The sequence below is a fragment of the Rhopilema esculentum genome, chromosome 19 (genome assembly GCF_057945365.1).
Source record: "Rhopilema esculentum isolate cy_ngs chromosome 19, ASM5794536v1, whole genome shotgun sequence".
In the NCBI taxonomy this organism is placed as follows: Eukaryota; Metazoa; Cnidaria; class Scyphozoa; order Rhizostomeae; family Rhizostomatidae; genus Rhopilema; species Rhopilema esculentum.
Genome location: NC_142833.1, coordinates 2,170,122 through 2,191,601, shown reverse-complemented (window position 1 = coordinate 2,191,601; position 21,480 = coordinate 2,170,122). Strand labels below are relative to the sequence as shown.

The window sequence follows — 21,480 nt, the reverse complement described above, 5'->3', positions numbered from 1 at the left end:
TCACAGCTCACTATATTCATCTTAGTTAACTATGAGAGTAAAAAATGAGCAGAAACTGTTGCTCCTGTTCGCTTATGCTCTGCAGTGTGTTAACAATTTCGCAATGTGGAGAGCTCCTTCTTGCGGGAATCCCCAGCTTCGTTATAGCATAAAAAATTCTTACATTAGGTGGGCATTAGGTGATGCCTTTTCTTGAAGAATATGAATAAGAATAAAATCTTTTGCGAAGCAGTTTTAGAACTAGGAGTTATTCTGAAAAGACTTGCTAAACAATTGAGCTTTTTTCATAAACTTTCGCATGGGTGATAATTTTTCCCTTGGCCCCCCTTCACTTTCCAACCTCTGTCGGAGCCTCTGATGCTAAGAATAGACACCTTGATTGATTAGAATTAGAGTACAAATGATTTGTTACTTTGAAAATCAAAATTTGCTATCACGATTATCATTAATTACCGCTTGTATTTTTTAGAAACTGAAATTACCATTACATTTATTCAACATAGCCGTATATTTTATGTTACCGCATGCCTAAGTTCTGCGCTCACGCTACGCCACTGGATGATTCCCATGCAAGAATGTGCGGCTAAACGAAAAGATTGCCGTTATCTGATGAACAAATAACTTTTCTCATGCGACGTGTTTTGTATCTTTATTTTTATGTCTGATGATTCGGATTTTTTATGTGGGAAACTTTTCAGAGCAATTGTTCAGCCCATTAAGCTGCCTACTTCGTTGAAACCCGTAGCTGTGTGTATTTCTAGTTTCACAATATAGGGTTTAGTTTTCCTAAGTTGTTTTTTCCAATCGCTATACTACAAAACAACGTATCTGCGTTTGAAATGAGAACCCAGTGATTTTGCCGATGTAGAAATAGTTTCCGTTTTTTCGTGCACTAGCATGTAACAAAGGCAGTGGCGGAAATTGCGGGGGTGTGGGGCAACCGCCCCCCAGCTTTTGCCAAATTGTCGGTTAAAAAACAGTTTTAGCGCTTTTGTTGGCAAATTTTGTTATTTGTCGGCAAATTTGCTTGTTTTTGTGGGTTTCGACCCCCCCCAGCCCCCCCCCCACCTGAAAAATGAATTTCTGCCACTGAATAATAGGGATGGGCAGCAAACGGCCCTCTGTGATATTGTAGATAAAGTTTAAAGGATCTGGTTCACTTCTTAAGGTTGCCAACCCTTGGGGTATAGCAATGAAACGAAGCGGAGGATCCTTGAGGTTATCTGGGTGCAGGTGCTAAAAATATTAGCAGGTGCACGGGACCAATTTTACCCTTTTCCTAATACTTTATTACCATTTCATTTATAACCAAGGACATGTAAATGAGTATACCCGTAAAATATATCCGTTAAATCCTGCATTACTTAAAAAAGGTCGCGTTTTAGTTGTCTTCATGAAATTTAAGATTCTCTTCTTGAATGGATGGGACAGGGAACGCTAGCGTCAGTGGCTCAATAGCTCTCTTTGTTTTCGATATTTTTAATCTACGGTTGAGATTTTGGAAGAAAAGTATTTAAAGCATCGTGAAATAATGACTCTACTAAGAAGTCGTTTAAATGAAGGTCAAAAAGGTTGTAAAGGCTGCTGAAATTTAATATACAGTAAACTCCTGGTAACGCAAACATCCAATGGCCAAATGAAATGGCTCGAGATAGCGAGTGTTCGAGTTATCAGGGATTTTCCAATTGAAATGGCTCGAGATAGCGAGTGTTCGAGTTATCAGGGATTTTCCAATTAAAGTATTTGACGAGGGGAATGTAGTTTCAGTTCGACTAAGCGAATGTTCGAGTTAACGGGGGCTCGACTTATTGGGTGGGTGGTTTGCTGTAACTAGCACAAATGGTTCATTTATACATGGTTCATCCTTGCATTCAACCATCAACAAGAGCCAATGATTTGCGTCTGCTGCTACATCAATATCTAGGCCTAGTATTGTGATCATCCAGGTTCTTGTTAAGGCTTGTTTTGGAAGGCGTGATTGGCAGAAAACGAGACAGGGGAAGACAAAGAAGAACATGGGGAGGCGATGTCAAGGAATAGAGCGGGTGTGAAAGCATTGGGAGAGCTAAACGATATTCTGAGGATAGGGATAGTTGGAGGGTCATGGTAGCCAACCTTTTGATAGAAGATGGTACCTAATGATGAGTGTTGTTTATTCAAGAGCCTTGGTTTATCCAGCGCACTTGTTTTTAAAATAATATGTTTTTAAATTACTTTGTGAGTACTTCGAAATTCTACCAATGAGCTGGGTGTTTTTATATTTACCTCTGAAAAAAGCACTATAAGCAGGGTAAAACATGATTAAGAGATGGGGGCATTTCTATGTTATAAGCAGGACGTTGGCTCCAAGGTTTTCCCTAAAGCTACGCTTATTCCCCTAATCCCCTGCGACAACTTGTGCCACCATTGCAGGATATCTAGCCATTTTAGACTATTTTCTCTCTTTCTTCATCCTTTTTCAATATTTTGCTGTAAACTTTCAATGATTGTTTACATATACAAAATTACTTACGAGGTTCTTTTGTTGTTTCCAACGAATTTTATGCCCCCGTAGATAGAGAATTGGATACTTTCTTATTCCTTTTTATCTATGTCAGTTCACTGATATCCTCTTATCTTAACCAGGACATATCTTTTTAAGAATCTCTACTTACAAAACTGTTTCGGTTTATGTTAATTAAATTACCAATTTTGATATTCAACTTCTTGAAAGCCAGAATGAACTGACTAACATAAAAATAAAGCATCCACTCAAAGAAATAGGTAAGTCAAAGCCCCAGATTTTGGTCCTTGCCTAATTAAGTCACTGAGACGTTATTGAAATCTTCATTAAAATCCGAAACCAACCAAAGGTTTATTTAACCGCAATTTGCCTTTTTTACTATCATCGTGATATTATCAAAATTACTTTGAAAATTACTAGCCAGTTTTTGTAAAGATGGCCTACAAGTATTTGTCATATAACTCTCTTTAATTTAGAAACTATTTTCGCTTTCTAATATGCAGGTTTTTGTGATATAGGATCAATATGGATTAAAATTGCACAGGGTATTTAATTTATTTTCTAATGTAATTGTGGCGAGAGACAGGCGAGGATGTCTCTAAATCCTTGGATTTGTCCTTGAGTTTTTAAGACTTACTCTGTGATATTTGTGGATACTAATCCACATTGAGATGTAAAGCTATATGAGCTATAAAAGTGTTTAATCAAATTAGTTATTTTCCTTTTTAGAGCATGGCAATCAATGAAACACACCCAGTTTCTTAATATTTTTGTTTTCCATTCATTCTGTGTTCATTTCGTGTTTTGTATTTCAACAGAGGATCATTTTAGTACCTGGCTCTTCAGTACCAAGCTCTAAAGATATTAAAGTGAGGTTCCAACGAGACACCAACCGCACAGCAGGGAATTTAAGGTACATTGTTTGCTACTGATGTTTTTTATTTACTATCTAACACAGGGTCCTTATTGATAGCAGTGCCTTTGGTACTGAAAAGGTTTCACTCTGTATAAATATTTCTATTATTATTATTATTTTCATTGTTGCTGTTATTACTATTATTATTATTATTATTATTATAAGTGGAACTTGAGCCAGACTTCTGACTGTTCTTTCTGTTTTCTGCCAGAAACCCTCCTTCACGTTGTTGCTGGCTGCAAAACATATCTGGAACAAGGCCGATACACCTGGCGTCATAACTCTATCTTAAACTTTCTAGCTACGTCTCTTAAAGCTGTTAATGAATCTACCATCTACACTGATTTACCTGGCTATCTTTCACCATCAATCATAACTGGAGAAAACCGTCACCCAGATATTCTTTTGAAGACTAACAACAATTACCTATACATCTTAGAGCTAACTGTTGGCTTCGAATCCAATCTTGACACAAATGCAACAAGAAAACACAGCAAGTATTTTACTTCTCTCCTATCTGACTTACAGCGGAAGTTCAAATGTGTCTCTTTTGTGAATCTTTCTTTGAGCTCTCTTGGCATCTTTGGCAATTCCTGCATCTCCTTCTTCAAAATGTGTGACTCTCTCTCCATCGATCAACAACAAAAACGGTATCTCATCTCTAAACTTTCCAACATTGCCATCCGTACTACGTACTACATATTTTGTTGCAAAACTAAACCATGGACAAATCCGGAATTACATCCTTTTTAACTTTAGTTGTTTTTTTTCTCTTCTAAGTTTTTCCTTTTACCTTACGATTGTTATAGTATTTTCTTGTAAAAACAGGCTAGCCGATTGGAAATCACCTTGTAATAGTGAGATTTGTAATTGTAGTTTAAGTTGAATTGAAAACGAAATTTATTGATTATTATTAAAATTTAAAGACGTTAATTATTCCATTATTATTATAATAAAGACGTTTATGCAACAAAGTCTGCTAATTGGATGTTCAGTGCTTGAAAAGTTTGCTAATAGGATGCTTTTTATTGGAAGCGACTTTAAGCGCCGTTCGAGAGATAGTCAGGGCAGTTTGCATAAAAGGCAGAATTGTGCAAATCTTGATAAAACCACGAATCTTTTTAAAGTACTTATTTTTTCCTTGGTTGCGAAGGGGCTTTAAAACAGTTTAGTCGCAAAATACAATTTCCAGGGGGCTGGGGATATTGGGGCTAGTCATATATTATCAGGATAGGGCTGCTCAGGTCACTGTCTGGGAATACAATTGGAGCAAGGTAATTTTTTGGGTCAGTCAATTAAACAATTGCTTTTTTGGGTTCATGATTTTCTTGGTTAAATTTTGGGCCTTATATATAGGAAAAATTCTAAACACCTTTTGTGAAAGGCTAAAAATATTTTTTTGGGGTCAATTTGTATGTTAGAAATTACTTTTTGCGTAGATAGTTTGTACCACAGCCCGAGCACCACTATCCTTGTTATATGGGAGAACCCTTCTTGATACATTGAAAGCACAAATTGTTGTTGGTGAAAATTTACGTTTTATTGCGCTCTAAAGGAGAGGTACAGATCAAAACTGGTGAATGTGTTATTTTTGTAGACTTCGGTTAGCTAGCTTTATCCCAAAACGTGCCTTTCTGACAAAACTATGTCATTTTATCAAGATGACAATCTGTAAATTTTTTATTCTTTCGAACGAGTAATACAAGTAAATTATAATTTTTTGGTTAAATCTTGATGCGATCTATGTAACTGTTGTCAAATAGCAATGAATTTGATTTTGAATTTGACTGAATTACCTCTATGAATTTTCGGAATCAGTTATGGAATTGAAATGTTACACCCCTCAGCAACCGTATCGTTGAGCGTCCATGTCTGTAGTCAGCTGTTGGCTGGCTATATGATAGCATCATTTGCTTATGACACACAATCAATGTACATTCTTGTCATGGATATCAACAGTTTACCGGCTCTCGCTGAATTTCAACTGAATTCTGACAAACCAAAGCAAGTAAGAATTCATCATAGGAATTAGATTGCAACTTTATCTCCCTGGACGAAGTTTCCACAGCTTTGACCAGCTAGCATTTGCTATCATCTTCTCGTCAGTTCATGTGATGATTTTATAATCGATACTAGGGTTTTCAAAAGGTATGGCAGATCCTTTTTACTGTTGTTTACTTATCCTCGATCATATTAATATTTTCTACAATTTCGTTAATCATACAGCGTAATCAGCTGCAAAATTGCACTTCTTTTAAAAATTGGTTCTTTATCCCCTTCCTCTTATTAAAGTCAGGCCCGTAAATTTTGCCATCGTGCAGCTGATGGCCACATGGAACAGCGTTGAAAAAAACTTTCAGGTTTTGCCCAGATCACACCCTGTCTTGATTATTTTTTGAGGAAGGTTTGAGAGTTTTCGCATTTTTGCTTGAGGATGGAAGGACATGTTTCTGGCTTCTGAAATTTAATATCGTGAATCAATGAGGTTTTTCTGCATTGGCGCAGAAACCAATTATGGTCCCAACCTTTAATGGCTGGAAATTGATACAATTAAATAGCGATATTGTACACGAATGAAAGACAAGAAGGACGTGTCGAACATAACTCTTCTTCTTCTTTTATCTTCTTTTTCTTTTTCTTCTTCTTCTTCTTCTTCTTCTTCTTCTTCTTCTTCTTCTCTTTAGACCTTATTCCGATTAATCAGGGTTGGTCGCCCGAATCCTCCATCTCCATTGTTTTCTTTCCTCTGCATCTTCCCCGGTCAGGCTCAGTTCCTGCATGTCACTCTTGATGTTATCCTTCCATCTCGTTCTTGGTCTTCCCCGGCCTCGTTTTCGAGCATAACTCTTCATGGGGGTAAAAAGAATACTAATAGCAATGGTTAGGCCTGGTTTCCATATAACCTTTATGCTTCGGCGATGCATCGCCGACAGGTCGCCGATGAGTGAAAGTTTGTAGCAAAAAGCGCTTGTTGCTGGCAGCTGCCATTTTGATAACTTACCCGCCAATAGGCTCCGAAGGAGGCCTGGGTTCAGAGTGTCGCCGATACGTCGGCGACACCTAAAGTTATATGGAAATCAGTCTGAAGAGAATCATCGGCGATGCATCGCCGACGTATCGCCGACGCATAAAAGTTATATGGAAACCAGGCTTTAAAAAGAGAATGGACTCGAAAGGTTAACTATATAAAACGTGGTAGGAATGCAACGTAGAACGTTTGAGACGAGGTGGAAATATGTGAGGGGGGTGAAAAGTATATAGATGAGATAAGATATAAAATAATGATAGCTGGGTTAGGAAAGATACGAAAATTGTTTGTTATGACCATTAGGAATAAGAGAACCAGGTTTATAAATAATATCTTTTTCTTCTATTCATTTTACTTGATGAAGAGTTATGCTCGAAACGTCATACATATTTTTCATTCGTTTACAAAGTCGTTATTTAATTGTATGGATATTTGCTCATTTCTCGACGTACAACACGCTGAAATACATTGATAATCAATCTTTAATGGGTTGGATGGACATGGAATCAGAGGGATTGCCCAAAAATTTACCCCTTCGTATTGTTGAGCTTTATTATAAAGATGTCATGAAATTTGTTCTTTATAGCTTCAAAAATATTTTTTTTCGTTGAAGAACGTACAGGATCACTGAATGAACTTTCGGATAAACCTTTATCATCAAAGCAGAAAAATTATTTACATGATTCACCCCTCTTCCCCCCGTGATTTCCTTATCAATTTTGGATATCGTCCAAGATTAACATCGATCTTTGAAAAAGGGTGGTGGACATGTCCACCCCAATCCATCCTATAGCCCCGCCCCTGACAGAAGCCATTTGTTCCAATTGTCAGATGGTTCCTGGTTTTTGAAGAGTTTTAAAGCACCCTCAGCAAACAATAAGTATATTGTCACAAGAGTTCTTCTAACATGATCTACAAATTAATGCCCATCTCCACCCTAGAGGATGATCACTAATTCTGAGGTGAATTTCCAAGTTTTAGACCAATCATTAGCTCACAATTTGCGTATTCACCGTACCTGATCTGAAGTACTTTCTCGCATACTTCAGCTTAATCTAACAGGATTAAAGGATTATTTTTGCGTATCGGTTTTTGTAAAGTAGCAATATCGCTAAGTCTATTTAATAGTGAAGCATTTGTTTCCCCGCTTCACAGATAGCAGTCTGCAAATTCCACTGACTATCCTGTCTGGTACGTCGAGGGTCTGGCGAGCAAGTGGACAATACATCATTTGGTAAGATGCTTTTCAGTTCGTGTATTTGTTTCATAGTGTTTTTTGTCGAATAGGGGTAGTTGGAATGACTAAGCTCGTGCAAGTATAACGATCGTTCCAAAGACCGTTGTGTTTGTTACTGGGTACATTCTTTTTTCATAAGAACAATTTTATAAGAACACGAGCCTCAAAATTGTTTGAAAGTTAATAACAAATTACGAACAAGTTGAGGCTGAGCTACTGTAAAATGGAATTTTGAATAACGTTTCATCTCAAAAACAAGGATTCTTAGCCATGTGTGGGTGCTTTTTCGGTGAATATTCAAACTTGTCGGCAAATGAAATTGGCTCATTCACTTTGTTGGCAAATGAGGCCTGAGCACCTCCTTAGAGCGAAAATGCTAGCAATTGCACTGTTTACACCGCATTTATTTAAGAAAAAATTAAGAAAAATCCAGCCTCAGATTTTCGAAGAAATAGGGAACAGTCAGCCTAAATATATGTTTACTGGTTTTTATAAAAAAACGTAGGTTTTGCTGTAAGGGATTTTTACCCGGGATATAATTGCGCAAATATAAAATTTTTGCGACTATGCCCTTTATATAAGCTTAAGTTCATTAATTTTCTTGCAATCTTTGAAAAAGCTCAATTTTTTATTTTAATCAGTAAGGCAAAATTCTGTTCCTTCTAATTAATTCCATGTGAAAGCGGAATTTATTGTTTTATGAGGCCTCTAGACCACGAGGCTCTAAGGCAATTTGCTCCTTGCCCCCTCCCCCTCTAGACGACACTGCTTGTATGACAATTTCATCAGCTCCTGGAAACCTTTTTGTTGTGCTAGACACGTGGCAAGAGGGCAAAAAAGCTTCCAATCGTTAATCCACTGACCCGATGTCTGACCCTTTTCAAGTCTCCTCTGTCGTATGTCTCAAATGTCAACATGTCGACTTTCAATGGTATACAAAATAATTACACCATCAAGAATTAAAAGGTAGTCAAACTTAGCATAGGCTGTAAGGTGTTCTGTTCAAACATTGAAGTTTCAAATCAAATATAATAGAAGCTTCATTCGACTACCCTTTTAATCACAAAGGGTGCAATTATTTTGTATTTTTACTTATGCTTCTTGATATCTTTAGATTTGATGCGACAGTTGCGCCATATGTCCAAAGTTTAGGCTGGCCAACAAATTCAATGTGAGGATGGTTATGTGTTAGGTTCGCGGCATTCAGACCCAAGGGTCTGAAGTTCGAGTCCTCGCCATGCCTAGACCAAACATTTACTTGGAGTGAAGAGAGTCGCCGGTTCTCTGTTATTCCAGGTGTAGGAATTATGCGGAGTGGTTCTATCGAGAGGAAGGTTTCGGTCACTGCTCGATAAGCATAGCTGCCTTCGGGAGCTAGGCAGTAACAAATGCTAGTAGAGTAGAAAATGACAGTATAAAATATTAATATGATCGAGAATAAGTAAACAACAGTAAAAAGAATCTACTATACCTTTTGAAAACCCTAGTATCGATTATAAAATCATCACAAGAACTGACGAGAATATGTACAAATTCAAAACGAAACAGCAACGTTAATCGTTAAGTCATTGGATAGCTTTGCTACTGATTATATGAAAATCACTTTAACGAAATGATCAGAGAGCTTCGATTGTGACTCTGTTCAACTAATACAGATATAACATTTCTTATTCTAAAAATTAATTGTTGTGTTGGCTTGAAATGTGTCGAAATGTCCACAGGCTCCTACCCTGGGTACCAGATTCACTCTACACAAAATAAGAGAAAGTCTGGTCTAGTGCGCCCCATTTTCGTTCTGGTGTGCTGATATTAACCATTTAGGAGCAAGTGTACAGGTTTCTGTACGTTCAAAGGTCACAGCGAAACAAAACACGTAGCTCTGGTGTAAAACGTTGAACAGGACACAACATAAATTACTGGCGACCGTAAAGATTGAGATTGAAGACGCTGTTAAACTGTACTCAAAGAATATTTTTCGCATGTTGTGGAACTTAAGACAGAACAGTTAACAGCATTGAAAGCCTTGTTTGTAGAGAGAAGAGACTTCTCGCCATATTGCCAACTGGCTTTTGAAAGTCTTTGATATTTCAGGCAGTGTCTTTCATTGTCAAGAAACTAGGCCTTGTTGTGAAATATAGTAAACAAGAAACACCGCAAGGTGCCGAGAAAAAACAACAACAAACACACGTAAATCAGTTATGGCTAATATTTCGCCCCGGCATACGGGGCTTTTCATTTTTGCTGTAATGAACTTCTAACGTGCTGATGCTAACCACCGCGCGCGGTGACCAAGCGCGCTGCCTTCACAATAATGAGAAGTAGACTAAGGAAGCACACACAATTTATGAAGAAAATTAAAAAAACTTATGTTTAGTTATGTACGAAATCTATTAATGGTTAACATTTTACAACTGCATTGTGCTAGCTTTAATTTCATGCTTCGCAGATAATTTTGTTGCCAACTGGCGTCTTACACCTGATTTGATTGGAATCTTTAGACAGAAAAGTTTATTATTACTGTGTTAATAATGTCAACTTTACAGAACTATATGAAATACATTTGCTTTAAGATTTCCCAAAACTCCACTGACTACCGAGTATCTTTGTTATAGATCAGTCAGTCTGGTTTTACAGGCCTAGTTTCCAGTCTGTTAAATTGACTAAAGTTCTTTCAAATAAATCCACCGAAACGAGGTCCGGACGCACTGAACCAGACTCTCTTATTTTATATAAAGTGAGTCTGGTACCCAGGGTAACAGGTTCCCTGTTGATAGGGGTTCCGGCCTCATGTGCCTATAATTCAAATATACGTGATACTTCGTAAGTTATCGTATGTAGAACAAGACACTTCTAGCTTACTACTTCGAATTTCACGTTTTTAAAGCATCCAAATGGTGTGTCGCTGTCCCTTGGTCATTGATCACTTCACAACTAAACGGTTTCCAGTCATCTTCATTAACTCGTCTGCTCAATAAAAGGATGTCAAAAATCAATTTTCGACTTTGTTTCTTTTCTTTTTGCAGAATAAACCTGACACGATGAAGCAAAGGTTGGCTCATCTCCTTCATCTCGTTTTCGTTCTTCTTGCTATAATGCAGTGCTTTGGCCGACCAAGAAGAATCTACTTAAAGAAAGCTAAAAATTCGGTTTGTCATTATTATGCTTAAAGAACATATCTCATTCTAGACTTGTAGCATAGGGGAGAGTCACTAGAAAGGCTTTGCTTGTTTTATTTCTTTCAAAGCCGTTCTTTTAAAGGTCCTGGTAGTGATATTTGCTTCTAAAAAAGGAGTGCCTATCTAAATATCGCTAAGTTATCTTTATCCATAAAAATTATCACAACCTGCTGAAATGTAAACAGGTTCTGAGTTTTGGGCAAGAAAGACTAAATTTTAGTTAATATTGAATCTCTCACCCTTCTATTACAAAAGATTCCCGATTATTGTTGATTTGTCTATGATGTCAGCATATTTGAATACTTAAACTAATTACTATGACACTGTAAAAACTTCAGTACTGCATTCGGTTAGATTTTGTTCTTTGTTCCTGGTTTCTTCATTGCTTCTAAAGTAGAAGAAAATCAAGGGAAATTTGTTGAAGTCTTTTTTAAAAGTTTTTCTAACAATTGTGGACATAGTGAAATTTGGCGAGTTCCTGGTTCTAAATGATATGTTTATTTGTTGGTCGATTGGATTGAGTTGAATTACTTGTCAATTCGTTGTAGTAATTGATTGATATAAGTAAAGTGATTGGTCGATTGGTTGATTGATTGGATGCTTGAAAATGATCTATCCTGTTATCATCAGTCCATTTAAAGAAATAAAACATGGCCCTGAATTGGTTAAGGATACGAGCAGTTGTTGGAAGGTTCTTTGGCATTCACAATCTTGTATCATATTCACATGTGCAATTAAATTCTAGATTAATTTGTTATTCTAGATTAATTAAATTGTATCATGTGCAATTAAATTCTATGACGTTGATTTTACAATGCATGAACCTTTTGATAGTGGGAGCATTCTTTATTCTTTCACTATTTACTATTCTTTCAAATCAACAGTGTTGCATTATCCCTAGTATTTTTATTAGTAATTTTTTCTGTACATCGAAGACCAGTGAGCAGCTCGAATGTATGGAGGGTCTGAAAATTTCGGAGAAATTAAAAGGTCTGGGAAGGTCCCGAGGGTCTTCAGCATCCGGAGAGTCTTGAAGGTCCGGAGGATCTTGAGGGTCCGGAGGGTCTGGAAGGTCTGGAGGATCCGGAGAGTCTTAGGGCTTCTGATGGTCTTTAGGGCCTTGAAAATCTGAAAGGTTGGAAAAAATTGAAAGGTCTGGTCGGTCCTGAGGTCACAAGGGTTGTGAAGGCTTAGAGGTTCTGAAAGATTTAGAGGAACTGATGGCCTTGAAGATCTGGAGGGCTTTGGAGGGGGGGGGGGGTACGAGTTTCTTTATATATATAGCAAATAGCCCAAAAAATGGACAACAATCTTTTCATTCAAAAGATAGTTAAATCACTAATGTTAAAGTGATAATTTCCTTTAAGGTGCTTCCAGGTGTCAACATCTTTGGAGCATCACTTCATGAACTAGTTGAAGAAGGACTCCTTATGGGTCCGAAGCGATGTCTGTTTGGACTAGTCAAAACGCATTTAACAGTATAGGCTTTCCTATCCAGAAATTAATGTTGTTATCTTGCGAATGTTGTTCGATTTACAATTTCAGCTTTTGCGTTTCCTGAAAAGTCCGAGAACCAGTCCACAGGAACTCTTCTGCCCAAGGAACATAGAAGGAGACAATTTCATTGTAAAAACAAGCGAGAAAATTAATGGCTGTGGAGATGAATACAACTTGTGCAATGGAGATTCGGAGTGTGGCCCTGGCCTAAAGTGCTGTCCTTCTGGCTGTATTTACAAGTGTGTTGTTCCACAGCCAGTTCGGAGAGCTGTTGGTAAGTTTTCTATGATGCCATTGAAATTGAATGCCTCATTTCCAAAATCGAGCCTCCCATCTGCCAACTATTATCGTAAGTAAAAGTCCAAACCAAGCGTCTGAAAGATTTCATTCTGTTAAGGAGGAACAATGAATTCTATAATCTTGGATGATAATTAACGTTGAAGAGATTGATATGCTGCAAATACAAGTCAACTGTTTTTATTTCTATGCTTATTTATTGTGATCCTTGTTATTCTGGATACGTGACGTATTAAATTCCCTTTCCTGTATAAAATAGACGCTGGAAACGGTAAATAGGCATACTTTTCTGCTGTCCTCTCGGAACCTCGTTCTGTAGGTCAGAGGGCCGTCTTTTCAGAGAATCTGAGACGGCCTCGACGAAAGAAGTTCCATTTTGTCTTAAGAAATACACCAATTGAACGACCACGGTCTAATATATGTGAAGTTATGAAGGACTAGTGTTGCGTAAAAAAATTTCAACCACAACAAACTAAAGGCTAAATCTCTAATCATTATAGCATAATTTTTTCTTCCAGTGTATCAATACTCTTTCTTCTAGCTACTGTTGGGAAGTAACTATCAAGCCGCAGTGCCGTCGGAACGAAATTCAAATTGGGGGGGGGGGGGGCTGCCCATTGTTCTCCTTCTCATACAGTACACTGTTATAAAGGAAACATACTACAGTTTGACAATTATTGGGGGGGCTCCAGAAACCATTCCTACTTTTTCACTGCGAAATTTTTCGCCTTGTAAAATAAACCAATCAGAACAGCTTTGGAAGACACCTGACTTCTGTTTTGGTTTCAGAAGACCTACGTTTATTCCGCATTCTTTTTCTCAAACACTCACCTTTAAAACGTCAATAAAATAGGTTGGTAATTATTCATTTCCTGTTCCTTGTACACAATCCATGTATGTGGATTCATATCAGATTAATATTCAAACATTTGAAGTTCAAATTGACGAAAACTGGCTTGAAAGTTTCATAAAGCTTCGATGGCGACCTTTGAAAGTATTTGAAGAAGTTATCCTGGTCTTATAAATGTAAACGTAAATCTCTCTTACCGAAAGATGGAATTCCCCCTTCTGAAGACGTCCTAAATAAATTTTTCTAATTCAGTATCGCTTTTTGTTGTTTTGCTCGCTTTTTGATAAATTTAAAATTTAAAGCTTGCTGATTAGAGCACTCTTCGGACAGTCGCTATATTCTTTTGTAATACTCGCAGCGAATTCGCATACAAATTTCCGCCAGTGTAAATTGAACTTCGAATTCGAGAGAAAAATTCGCAGCTAAAAAATTCGTGGCGAAAAATTCGCTTCGCGCGAAAAATTCGTCTCGTGTTAATCAGGCTTTATGCGCTAAATTTCGAATACAGGCTCATGTCATCATTTACCCTGGGTAGCAGAGCCTCAAGAAACTGGGATTTGAGTATTTTAGACCGCTGTTACAAAATATGAACGCTCAAATTTCAAACTATACTTCCAGAACTTATTCGGGAGACGAAACCTTCAGACCTTTGTTTCGAAACAATATCGTCTTAACCAATCAGTGTTGCAGGGTCATAGCACATGCGCATTAATAACAGTATTCGCAAGCTCTTGTGTCTGGGACCACAAAAGTTCCCGCCAGGGCTTTAAGTGATAATGCGCACGGACAATAACACTGAAACGGGGGCTAGTGCAGGTCTGGAAGACGGTCATGATTCATCTCCCGAAAACAAAAACTAAACTATGGAGACTCTGGCTCCCAGGGTATTCATAATTATCCAATTCTATTCTGCCATTTTACCTGATTAATTTTTCCCGCCACCATCTCGCCTACAAAGGCAATATGGTTTCTTCAATCAGTGTACACAGGAAGGCCTTTAACTTTTGATCACTCTAAACGTCAACAGTTTATGCAAACCAATTGAAACTAGACGACTAATTACAATTTCTGGGGTTCTTATTAAAAGCATGCAACAATCTGATTAATTGCAAGAATGTGACCAAGAGGAATAAAAATTTGCACTGAAAGAATCTCGTGAATTCATTGATCATATCCTCATATAATGTCAAGTGCACTGCTGTGATAAAAAAGCAGTTTTCCTTACATAAGTTTACTACAGACCTAGATATTCATAAGTTTTGGCCTATTTTGATCCAAAGAAAAAAATTAGAAATTTTTCGAATGATATCCTTTGTCGCAAAAAAACCCAGAGTTACAACTACAAGCCATTTCAGCTTTGAAACCAAGAAAACACAGGCTAAAAGAAAACTATTTTGGATAAATTTATCATTATAAAATCATCGTTTTTTTTTCATAGCCACCGACTGGATTGAGGAGCCACAACCTTTAACAGTTGGAGGTAAATTATTATAATATCTATTTATGCAATAATTCAATAACACAAGTATACCATTCTGTCAGGCTTCTATCTATTTTTGTCGGATGTATAAATATGCAAAAAATGCAACGTATAAAATAAAAACATAATATGAATTGTGTGCAATTTTTTGGCGGTACAAAATTTGAAAATGGCTTTGAAAAGGCAAAAATTATAAAGCGTGACTTCAGATTTTCGTCTGACATTCTTCAGAGTATAAGATATCAGATTAAGGACCGAAAAGTAATAAAGAGTACCTCTGAAGAGTGTTAGACGGCAATCGTTAAGTCAAGTCGTAAAATGTTTGCTTTTTACAAAGCCATTTTCAAATATACATTGTCTTTAAAGTGCTATACAACATCTTAATAATCTCACACTCTTCGATCTTGTTAACCCTTGATAAATGCTTAACACTCTTTTCTTATAAGAACGTTGTTTATAAGTATAATCAGGTATGCAGCCATCCAATTTCTAAGAATATTTTAAGAGTATTCAAGATAAAATTCTGAATCTTTATTTTATCTTGATAACAGAGAATCCCATGACTGACATATCTCATTTTTTAAAAAAGCGTGGTTTTTATTCAAGAGCAAGCGATGTTTTCCTAAAATCATATCAGATAACAATACTATTAAGGCTCAAAACTAAATTTTCTTAAGAATATCACGGCTAGACAAAATTTACAGCATTCTTATGAAAAATAAGTGCTATTCTAAGTTGCTAGTCTGAGTCGCACGTTTAAAGGTCACGACGTTGATTGGTTATAAGAACAAAGGGATTTTTATTTTTTCCAGTCCCCCTTTAATTTATCGCATTGTAAAAAATGTGGCGAAGCGCTGGAATCGTGTTTAGGCTATTGTTCCAGCTATTGTTCTCGTTAACCAATCCACAACGAGACAGATTGCCTTTAATACAATCATCAGACAACTGCTAATCCGTCCTGTTCTATACACTAAATAATGTATACAGCCCTGCCTCTACGGTATCGAGCACTTTATGACAATTTTGTTTTATGCCATCATAACCCAGCATCAAAAACAATGCATTTGGTTGTATTTATGTGGCCAGTTGGTAATGGTCTGTATTTGTTATTAAGGTGGAATTGTAGTCTGTAGAAGAAATATTTTGCTATTACATGAACATTTTTATTCTGGCATCTGATTGTTATTTTCAGGTAGTGCTTGGCTTATAGAAGGAGATGGAAAGGGGCATTCCCCAGAAATTGATTGCAGCACAAGCAAATTTCCAGGAATTGAGCCTATCGGTTGTCCAGCTGGTTACTTTTGCCTGATAAAAGAGGAAGAAGACCCCTTCAAACAAATGCCAAATAGAGGGGTATGTTTAAGAAGAAAGACAACGAAAGGTAATTATTGAAAAGCTTTCAGAGTTTTTATTTGCCATTGCTGCTCTTTTGTCAGCTATATGAATATATGCACTGCCTCAGGATTGTTAAATTTTTTGGATTTACGCCTAGTTACCTTAAACATCCTTTGTGCTCCTTTCTGGTGGAAGTTTAATATTCTGAGAAGGCTGAATAGCTACTCCAGATTAAATTTCTCGCAGGTTGAGCCGTTCAGCCCTAAAGTGGATTATTTTCTCCTGTTTCACAGTATCGAATGCCGTTGCTTTTCTAGACGTGTTTGTTCATCAGATCACATTTTCTTCCTTAAAGCGATTCTATTGCTTCATTGGTTTTGTTGGAAGGGTTGGAAGCGTTTGAAAGTGAAGATAAGATTTATGAATGTACACCGGCCCACAAGACAAGATTTATAGATAGGGTAGCTTTGTTTGCGTACATTTCCTGTAGATAGGGTACATTTCCTGCGAGATAAACCGTAAAGGTTCCATTTGGGAGTTTCTCTTGGCACATCACCTTTTGACAAAACTCGGCTTTTTGCTTTTCATGCTAGCGTGAGCCCACGTGGTTAACAGCCACGGAATAAGACAGGCCAAATATAATAAAACGAAAGCCGAGAGTCCAGAACCAGTGGATAATATCAGCTCTTGCCGCCAGACCACACCCAATTTCAATTGGTTTATTAATTAAATTTGAGATATGATCTTGGTTACCTGAAACATGTACATGATACAAGATACTCTTCTAGTGCTCACCCTTTTCAAGTCTCTTTGCCAAAATCATGAACTCCGCCTCAAAACTTGTCCTCCCAGATCTTCTAGACTTCCCCAGATCCCAGACCAATTTAACTCTGATAAATCTGTTACCACTTAAAACCTATTGTCTTTCTTTAAAACCAAAATCAACCGCCCTGATATTTCCTTCCTCTCTTCCAAAACCCTTCAGGCCTGAGGCCGGAAAGAAGCTAGGAGTGGGGCTAACCCCCTTAAGTTGGAGGAAAATACTATTATTTGTTTATATACTATGTTACGGTTTATGGCTTTGTTGGATAAGCCTGGTTGATTGTCTTCAAAATTTGTGAAATTTGCGATCTCCTTCTAAAACTCCTCTTTACGCGTTGAGAACAATATAGTCCGTATACTCCGAATTTTTTACTGGTATTCTATATAATTTGATGGTGTCTCAACATTATTACTTCGTATAACAATTTCAGAAATGGTCCTGGAGACAGTAGGCATCCTTGTAGGACTCCATCATTTCCATCGGACATTGTTTCTCTTTATATGGTATAGTTCCTCGTCGTTTGAGTAATGGAAGGTTGTAAATCGATAATCACTTGTGGATGGAAGGAAGTTTTACAACACTTCGGAAGTGTCGAACTACCACACCATTACCCTGTTTCCTACTGTATTCATTATCCTGTTTCCTATCACAACCGAAATCTAAAAAGATCCCACTTAAAATGCTAGCAGAAAAAAGAAGATTAATCTTCCATCTTTATTTTTTAATAATATTTTAAATGCTTTTATTCATTATGTATATATCCTTTAACGCTTCATTATGAAATGTTTTATTTTTCATTAAAACTGAAGATTCAAGCGATTTCGCCGAAACTCGTGAAAAAGATCTATCAGCTCCTGCTAAAGGCAAGGAAAAATATTCTGAATCTGTATTAATTTCCAATATTCATTTGTATGATTTAGTTATATTGAAATATGCATCGACATCGAGGGGCCTAATTTTCATACCTCTTAATCCAATGTTCCCTTCTAAAACGAGGTTATTATTAGGCATGTCGCCGCTTTAAGGTTTGCATTAAGGGACCTTGTTTTAAGACTTGGGAAAATAAAATATCGACTTTGTACAAGAAATGAATATTTGATACAACGTTTCGAGCTGAACCCTTCATCCAATTTTATTCATTTTCGACGTACGGCACGCGTGACTTCATTGATTATCACCTTGTTTTAAGACCCCTGATTAAATTATCCAGTTTTTCTTCTAAAATCAGTGTTATTATTTTGCATTTTGTCAGTGTTGTTATAATTGCTCTTGCTCCAGAGTAACAGGATAGTCAGTTATTTGCTAGCTTCTCTTGCCTGAATTATCTGTTTCTTTTATTTGTCATTTTTTGGGATTTTCTGTCAAACAAGATTTTGAATAAATTCAATTTTTCCGCAAATTTTCAAGGGTGAAATTTGATAAAAAACCAATATAATTGTATTGAAATATAAGGTAACTTTAGGCAGAATTGAAACACAAAGACATAGAAAGAACACCGTTGATATACCCCTTAACAAAAGGTTTTTTACTTATGTGTTGTTAAAAGATTATGTGTGTTATGTCATTTTTGCTTGTTATAAAAAGGTGTAAACAATCGATTCATGGTACAGCAGTTAGAAATGGCTTTGAGAAAAGCAAACATTTTGAGTCGTACACTCTGCAAAGTATAAAACGTCAGAACATAGATCAAAACACTAAGCTAGGAAATATATATTTAAAAAATATGAAAGAAGGTGAGTCGACAGTCACGAGTTCGCAAAGGGCCTTTTGCTATCATCAAAATGTATAGACAGAGTAGTGTGGAAATTTGAAATGACATTTAGCCCACAGCCCAGATCGAATTTCCTCGAACGCTTTTGAAACATTATTTTGAATATAAACTCTAAGATGCAAACTCTGAATACACCTAGTCAGCAACCAACCATATTATATTCGAATATCAAGCTAAAGTTTAAAATTGTATTTGATTTTACTGTAGAGTTATTGTCTATTTTTCTGTTCATAGGTTGCTACATAAATGGAAAGGAAGTCCCAAATCAACACGTGGCTGTTCTGAAATGTAAAATTTGGTAATTATTGAAATATTTTCTTTATATCAAATGTTTTGTATAATTTTCATGAAATAATTAAAAATAATTTATACTCTTTTTCTTTCTAGCCTTCAGTTTATCGTCTTTTTTGTTTTTGTTGTAAAATCTGAGTTTTTATGATTGTCAAAAGCTTAAGATTATCCCTGAAGTATATTCCAGTTTGCTATGCTTGCCTAAAACTTGCTTACTTCTATTTTTATGGCTTTTGATTTAGTTTTTATTATCTTTAAATTCATACATAATATTACATTTATGCTTCTTCACATTCTTATTAATAACATAGTAATCATTCATTGTGTATTTACACAATTTCTTTCTTGATTTCCATTTCAGTTTCTGCATCCATGAACATGTCTTTTGCCGAGCAACTTCCTGTAAGGATGAAATTAAAACTGAGCAATCGTAGGATATCCATGGTGACGCCACTCGAGTTAAAAGTACTTGTATAATATTTCTATGTCAATATCACACTAAAATCTGGAACAGAATATTCTTATCGCCAACAGCAAGTTTCTCGCAACAATCTAGTTGGTAAAATACTTACAAATTCGCTGCTATAGTTTTTGCCAAAATTCCTGGGGACGCTCAACGGTCGTGGTCTTACTATGGTATCTGCCCGGTAACTCTTCCACACCACCTCGGCTCTGGAATGCTGACAGTGACAGTTTAGGTTAATGGCATATAGGTCACGCGGAAAAACATTCTGTCTCGCTTAATACACTCGGCTCCACTTAAAGTTGATTACCGTTGACAGTCACATTAAAAGTAAGACTCGAATACGCGAAGCTATTCAATGTAGCTCCTATTACAGTTAGGCTCCGCTTTCAGGCAAGACTTGTAGTCTGGGCTCTTAGCACAGTATTTGACTTGAATTATGCAAATTTTGATGCCAGCATGAAAATAGGTATACGGGGGTAATTTGACATGGTGATGACGATGCCGAATCGACAGAAGCCAAAAATGCCCCCAATTGCTATTTTTAGACTGGGGTAACCGTCCCCAGCATTGGCCCATCAGGATATGTTATTACTGATTAATGAAAAAAAACCCCGAAACTAAAGATTTATGGGCATTATCGTATAGTGAAATACATTTAGAGGAAACGAAAAGAAAGAAACCCCTTGATGCTACTTTAAGAATGGGATACTGGAAACCGGTCCTCGAAATTGGGTTTTACCTTCATAGTCTGGGTTCTAAGCACAGTAATACCATTTCCATACTATTTCCAGCATGAAAATGGGCTTACAGGAGTTATTTGATACGCTGATTTAATCACACCTATAAAGCCAACATGGAATTCGAAAAACTAGTCCCATTAATGCAGAAATTCATGCAATGGGAAAGAGAAAGCATATTTTTCATTTTTGAATGGGATCATTTTCTGCGTAAACACTTAAGGTAACTAGTTAGCGTGGAAAGTAGCTTTTTGAAAGGCTCTCGCTTGTTATCGAATTTCACAAATTATTGACCCGAGAATTCCAAGCTGTTAAGAGGCTATATGCTTGACAATTTGCAACCAAGAAAGCAACTTCAACGTTTTTATTTTCGCCTTTACGGAAACTTCAGAATCAAAATAGTCTTGGCTAGCCGAAGGGCTTAAGGGAGGGGGGTAGCAATACTCGATTTATTTTGGGCAAGGACCCTATCACAGGAGCAGTAGTGGTGGTGGTGGTACAAAACTTGGAAATGGTTTTGAAAAAAGCACACATTTGAGTAAGCTAAAGCTTTTCGTCTGACACTCTTCAGAGTATAAAACGTCAGAACATAGATCAAAACACTACGCTAGGAAATATATATATATACCCAGTTGTGGATCGAAATAGGCCAATCAGAAATGCGAGCACATGACTGTAGAGGTTGCCCAATCAGTGCCGCTTATCATTGAGAATGTTATCAACGGAGTCCTAAGGTGAAAATGAACGCGAAATTGTCTACTGTGAAAACTTTAGTATACTCATATGTTTGCTTTTTTCAAAGTCATTTTTAAATCCAAGTTATCACTGCAAGGAATCATCAGTCTCAATTGGACTGAATACTTCTGAACATCCCTTAACATTAAACGTATTGTGCTTAGCCCCCTTTCGGGTACTTAAAAATGACCTCTTGTATTAGTCTAGGAATGGTAAGGTGAAGTCTTGTATTATAATAATGGCAGCTTTGTTTCGACTAAAAACTTGTTGTTGTAAAATTGAGCTTTAAGCAAGTCTTTGTATGTCTGTATTAATATGAAATGATTCATCTAACGTTA

The 21,480-nt window shown here is 36.8% G+C and overlaps 1 protein-coding gene across 7 annotated transcripts in view; it reads left to right on the top strand.

Annotated features, from left to right (window-relative positions):
- The window catches only part of LOC135688603 (uncharacterized), a 27,322-nt gene extending 5,842 nt beyond the window's left edge, over positions 1–21,480 (top strand). For 2 of the 7 annotated variants that reach the window (XM_065205536.2, XM_065205535.2), the window contains exons 2-10: positions 3,322–3,416; positions 7,603–7,681; positions 10,708–10,830; positions 12,406–12,631; positions 14,943–14,984; positions 16,177–16,365; positions 17,952–18,005; positions 19,148–19,211; positions 19,566–21,480. In XM_065205536.2, coding sequence (XP_065061608.2) covers positions 10,723–10,830; positions 12,406–12,631; positions 14,943–14,984; positions 16,177–16,365; positions 17,952–18,005; positions 19,148–19,211; positions 19,566–19,638 — 756 coding nt within the window. In that variant the 5' untranslated portion in view covers positions 3,322–3,416; positions 7,603–7,681; positions 10,708–10,722 and the 3' untranslated portion in view covers positions 19,639–21,480. Of the gene's footprint in view, positions 1–1,698; positions 2,132–2,159; positions 3,417–3,630; positions 5,568–7,602; positions 7,682–10,707; positions 10,831–12,405; positions 12,632–14,942; positions 14,985–16,176; positions 16,366–17,951; positions 18,006–19,147; positions 19,212–19,565 lie in introns of those variants that run through there. The other 5 variants (XM_065205538.2, XM_065205537.2, XM_089114016.1 and 2 more) reach the window with 5 other exon arrangements.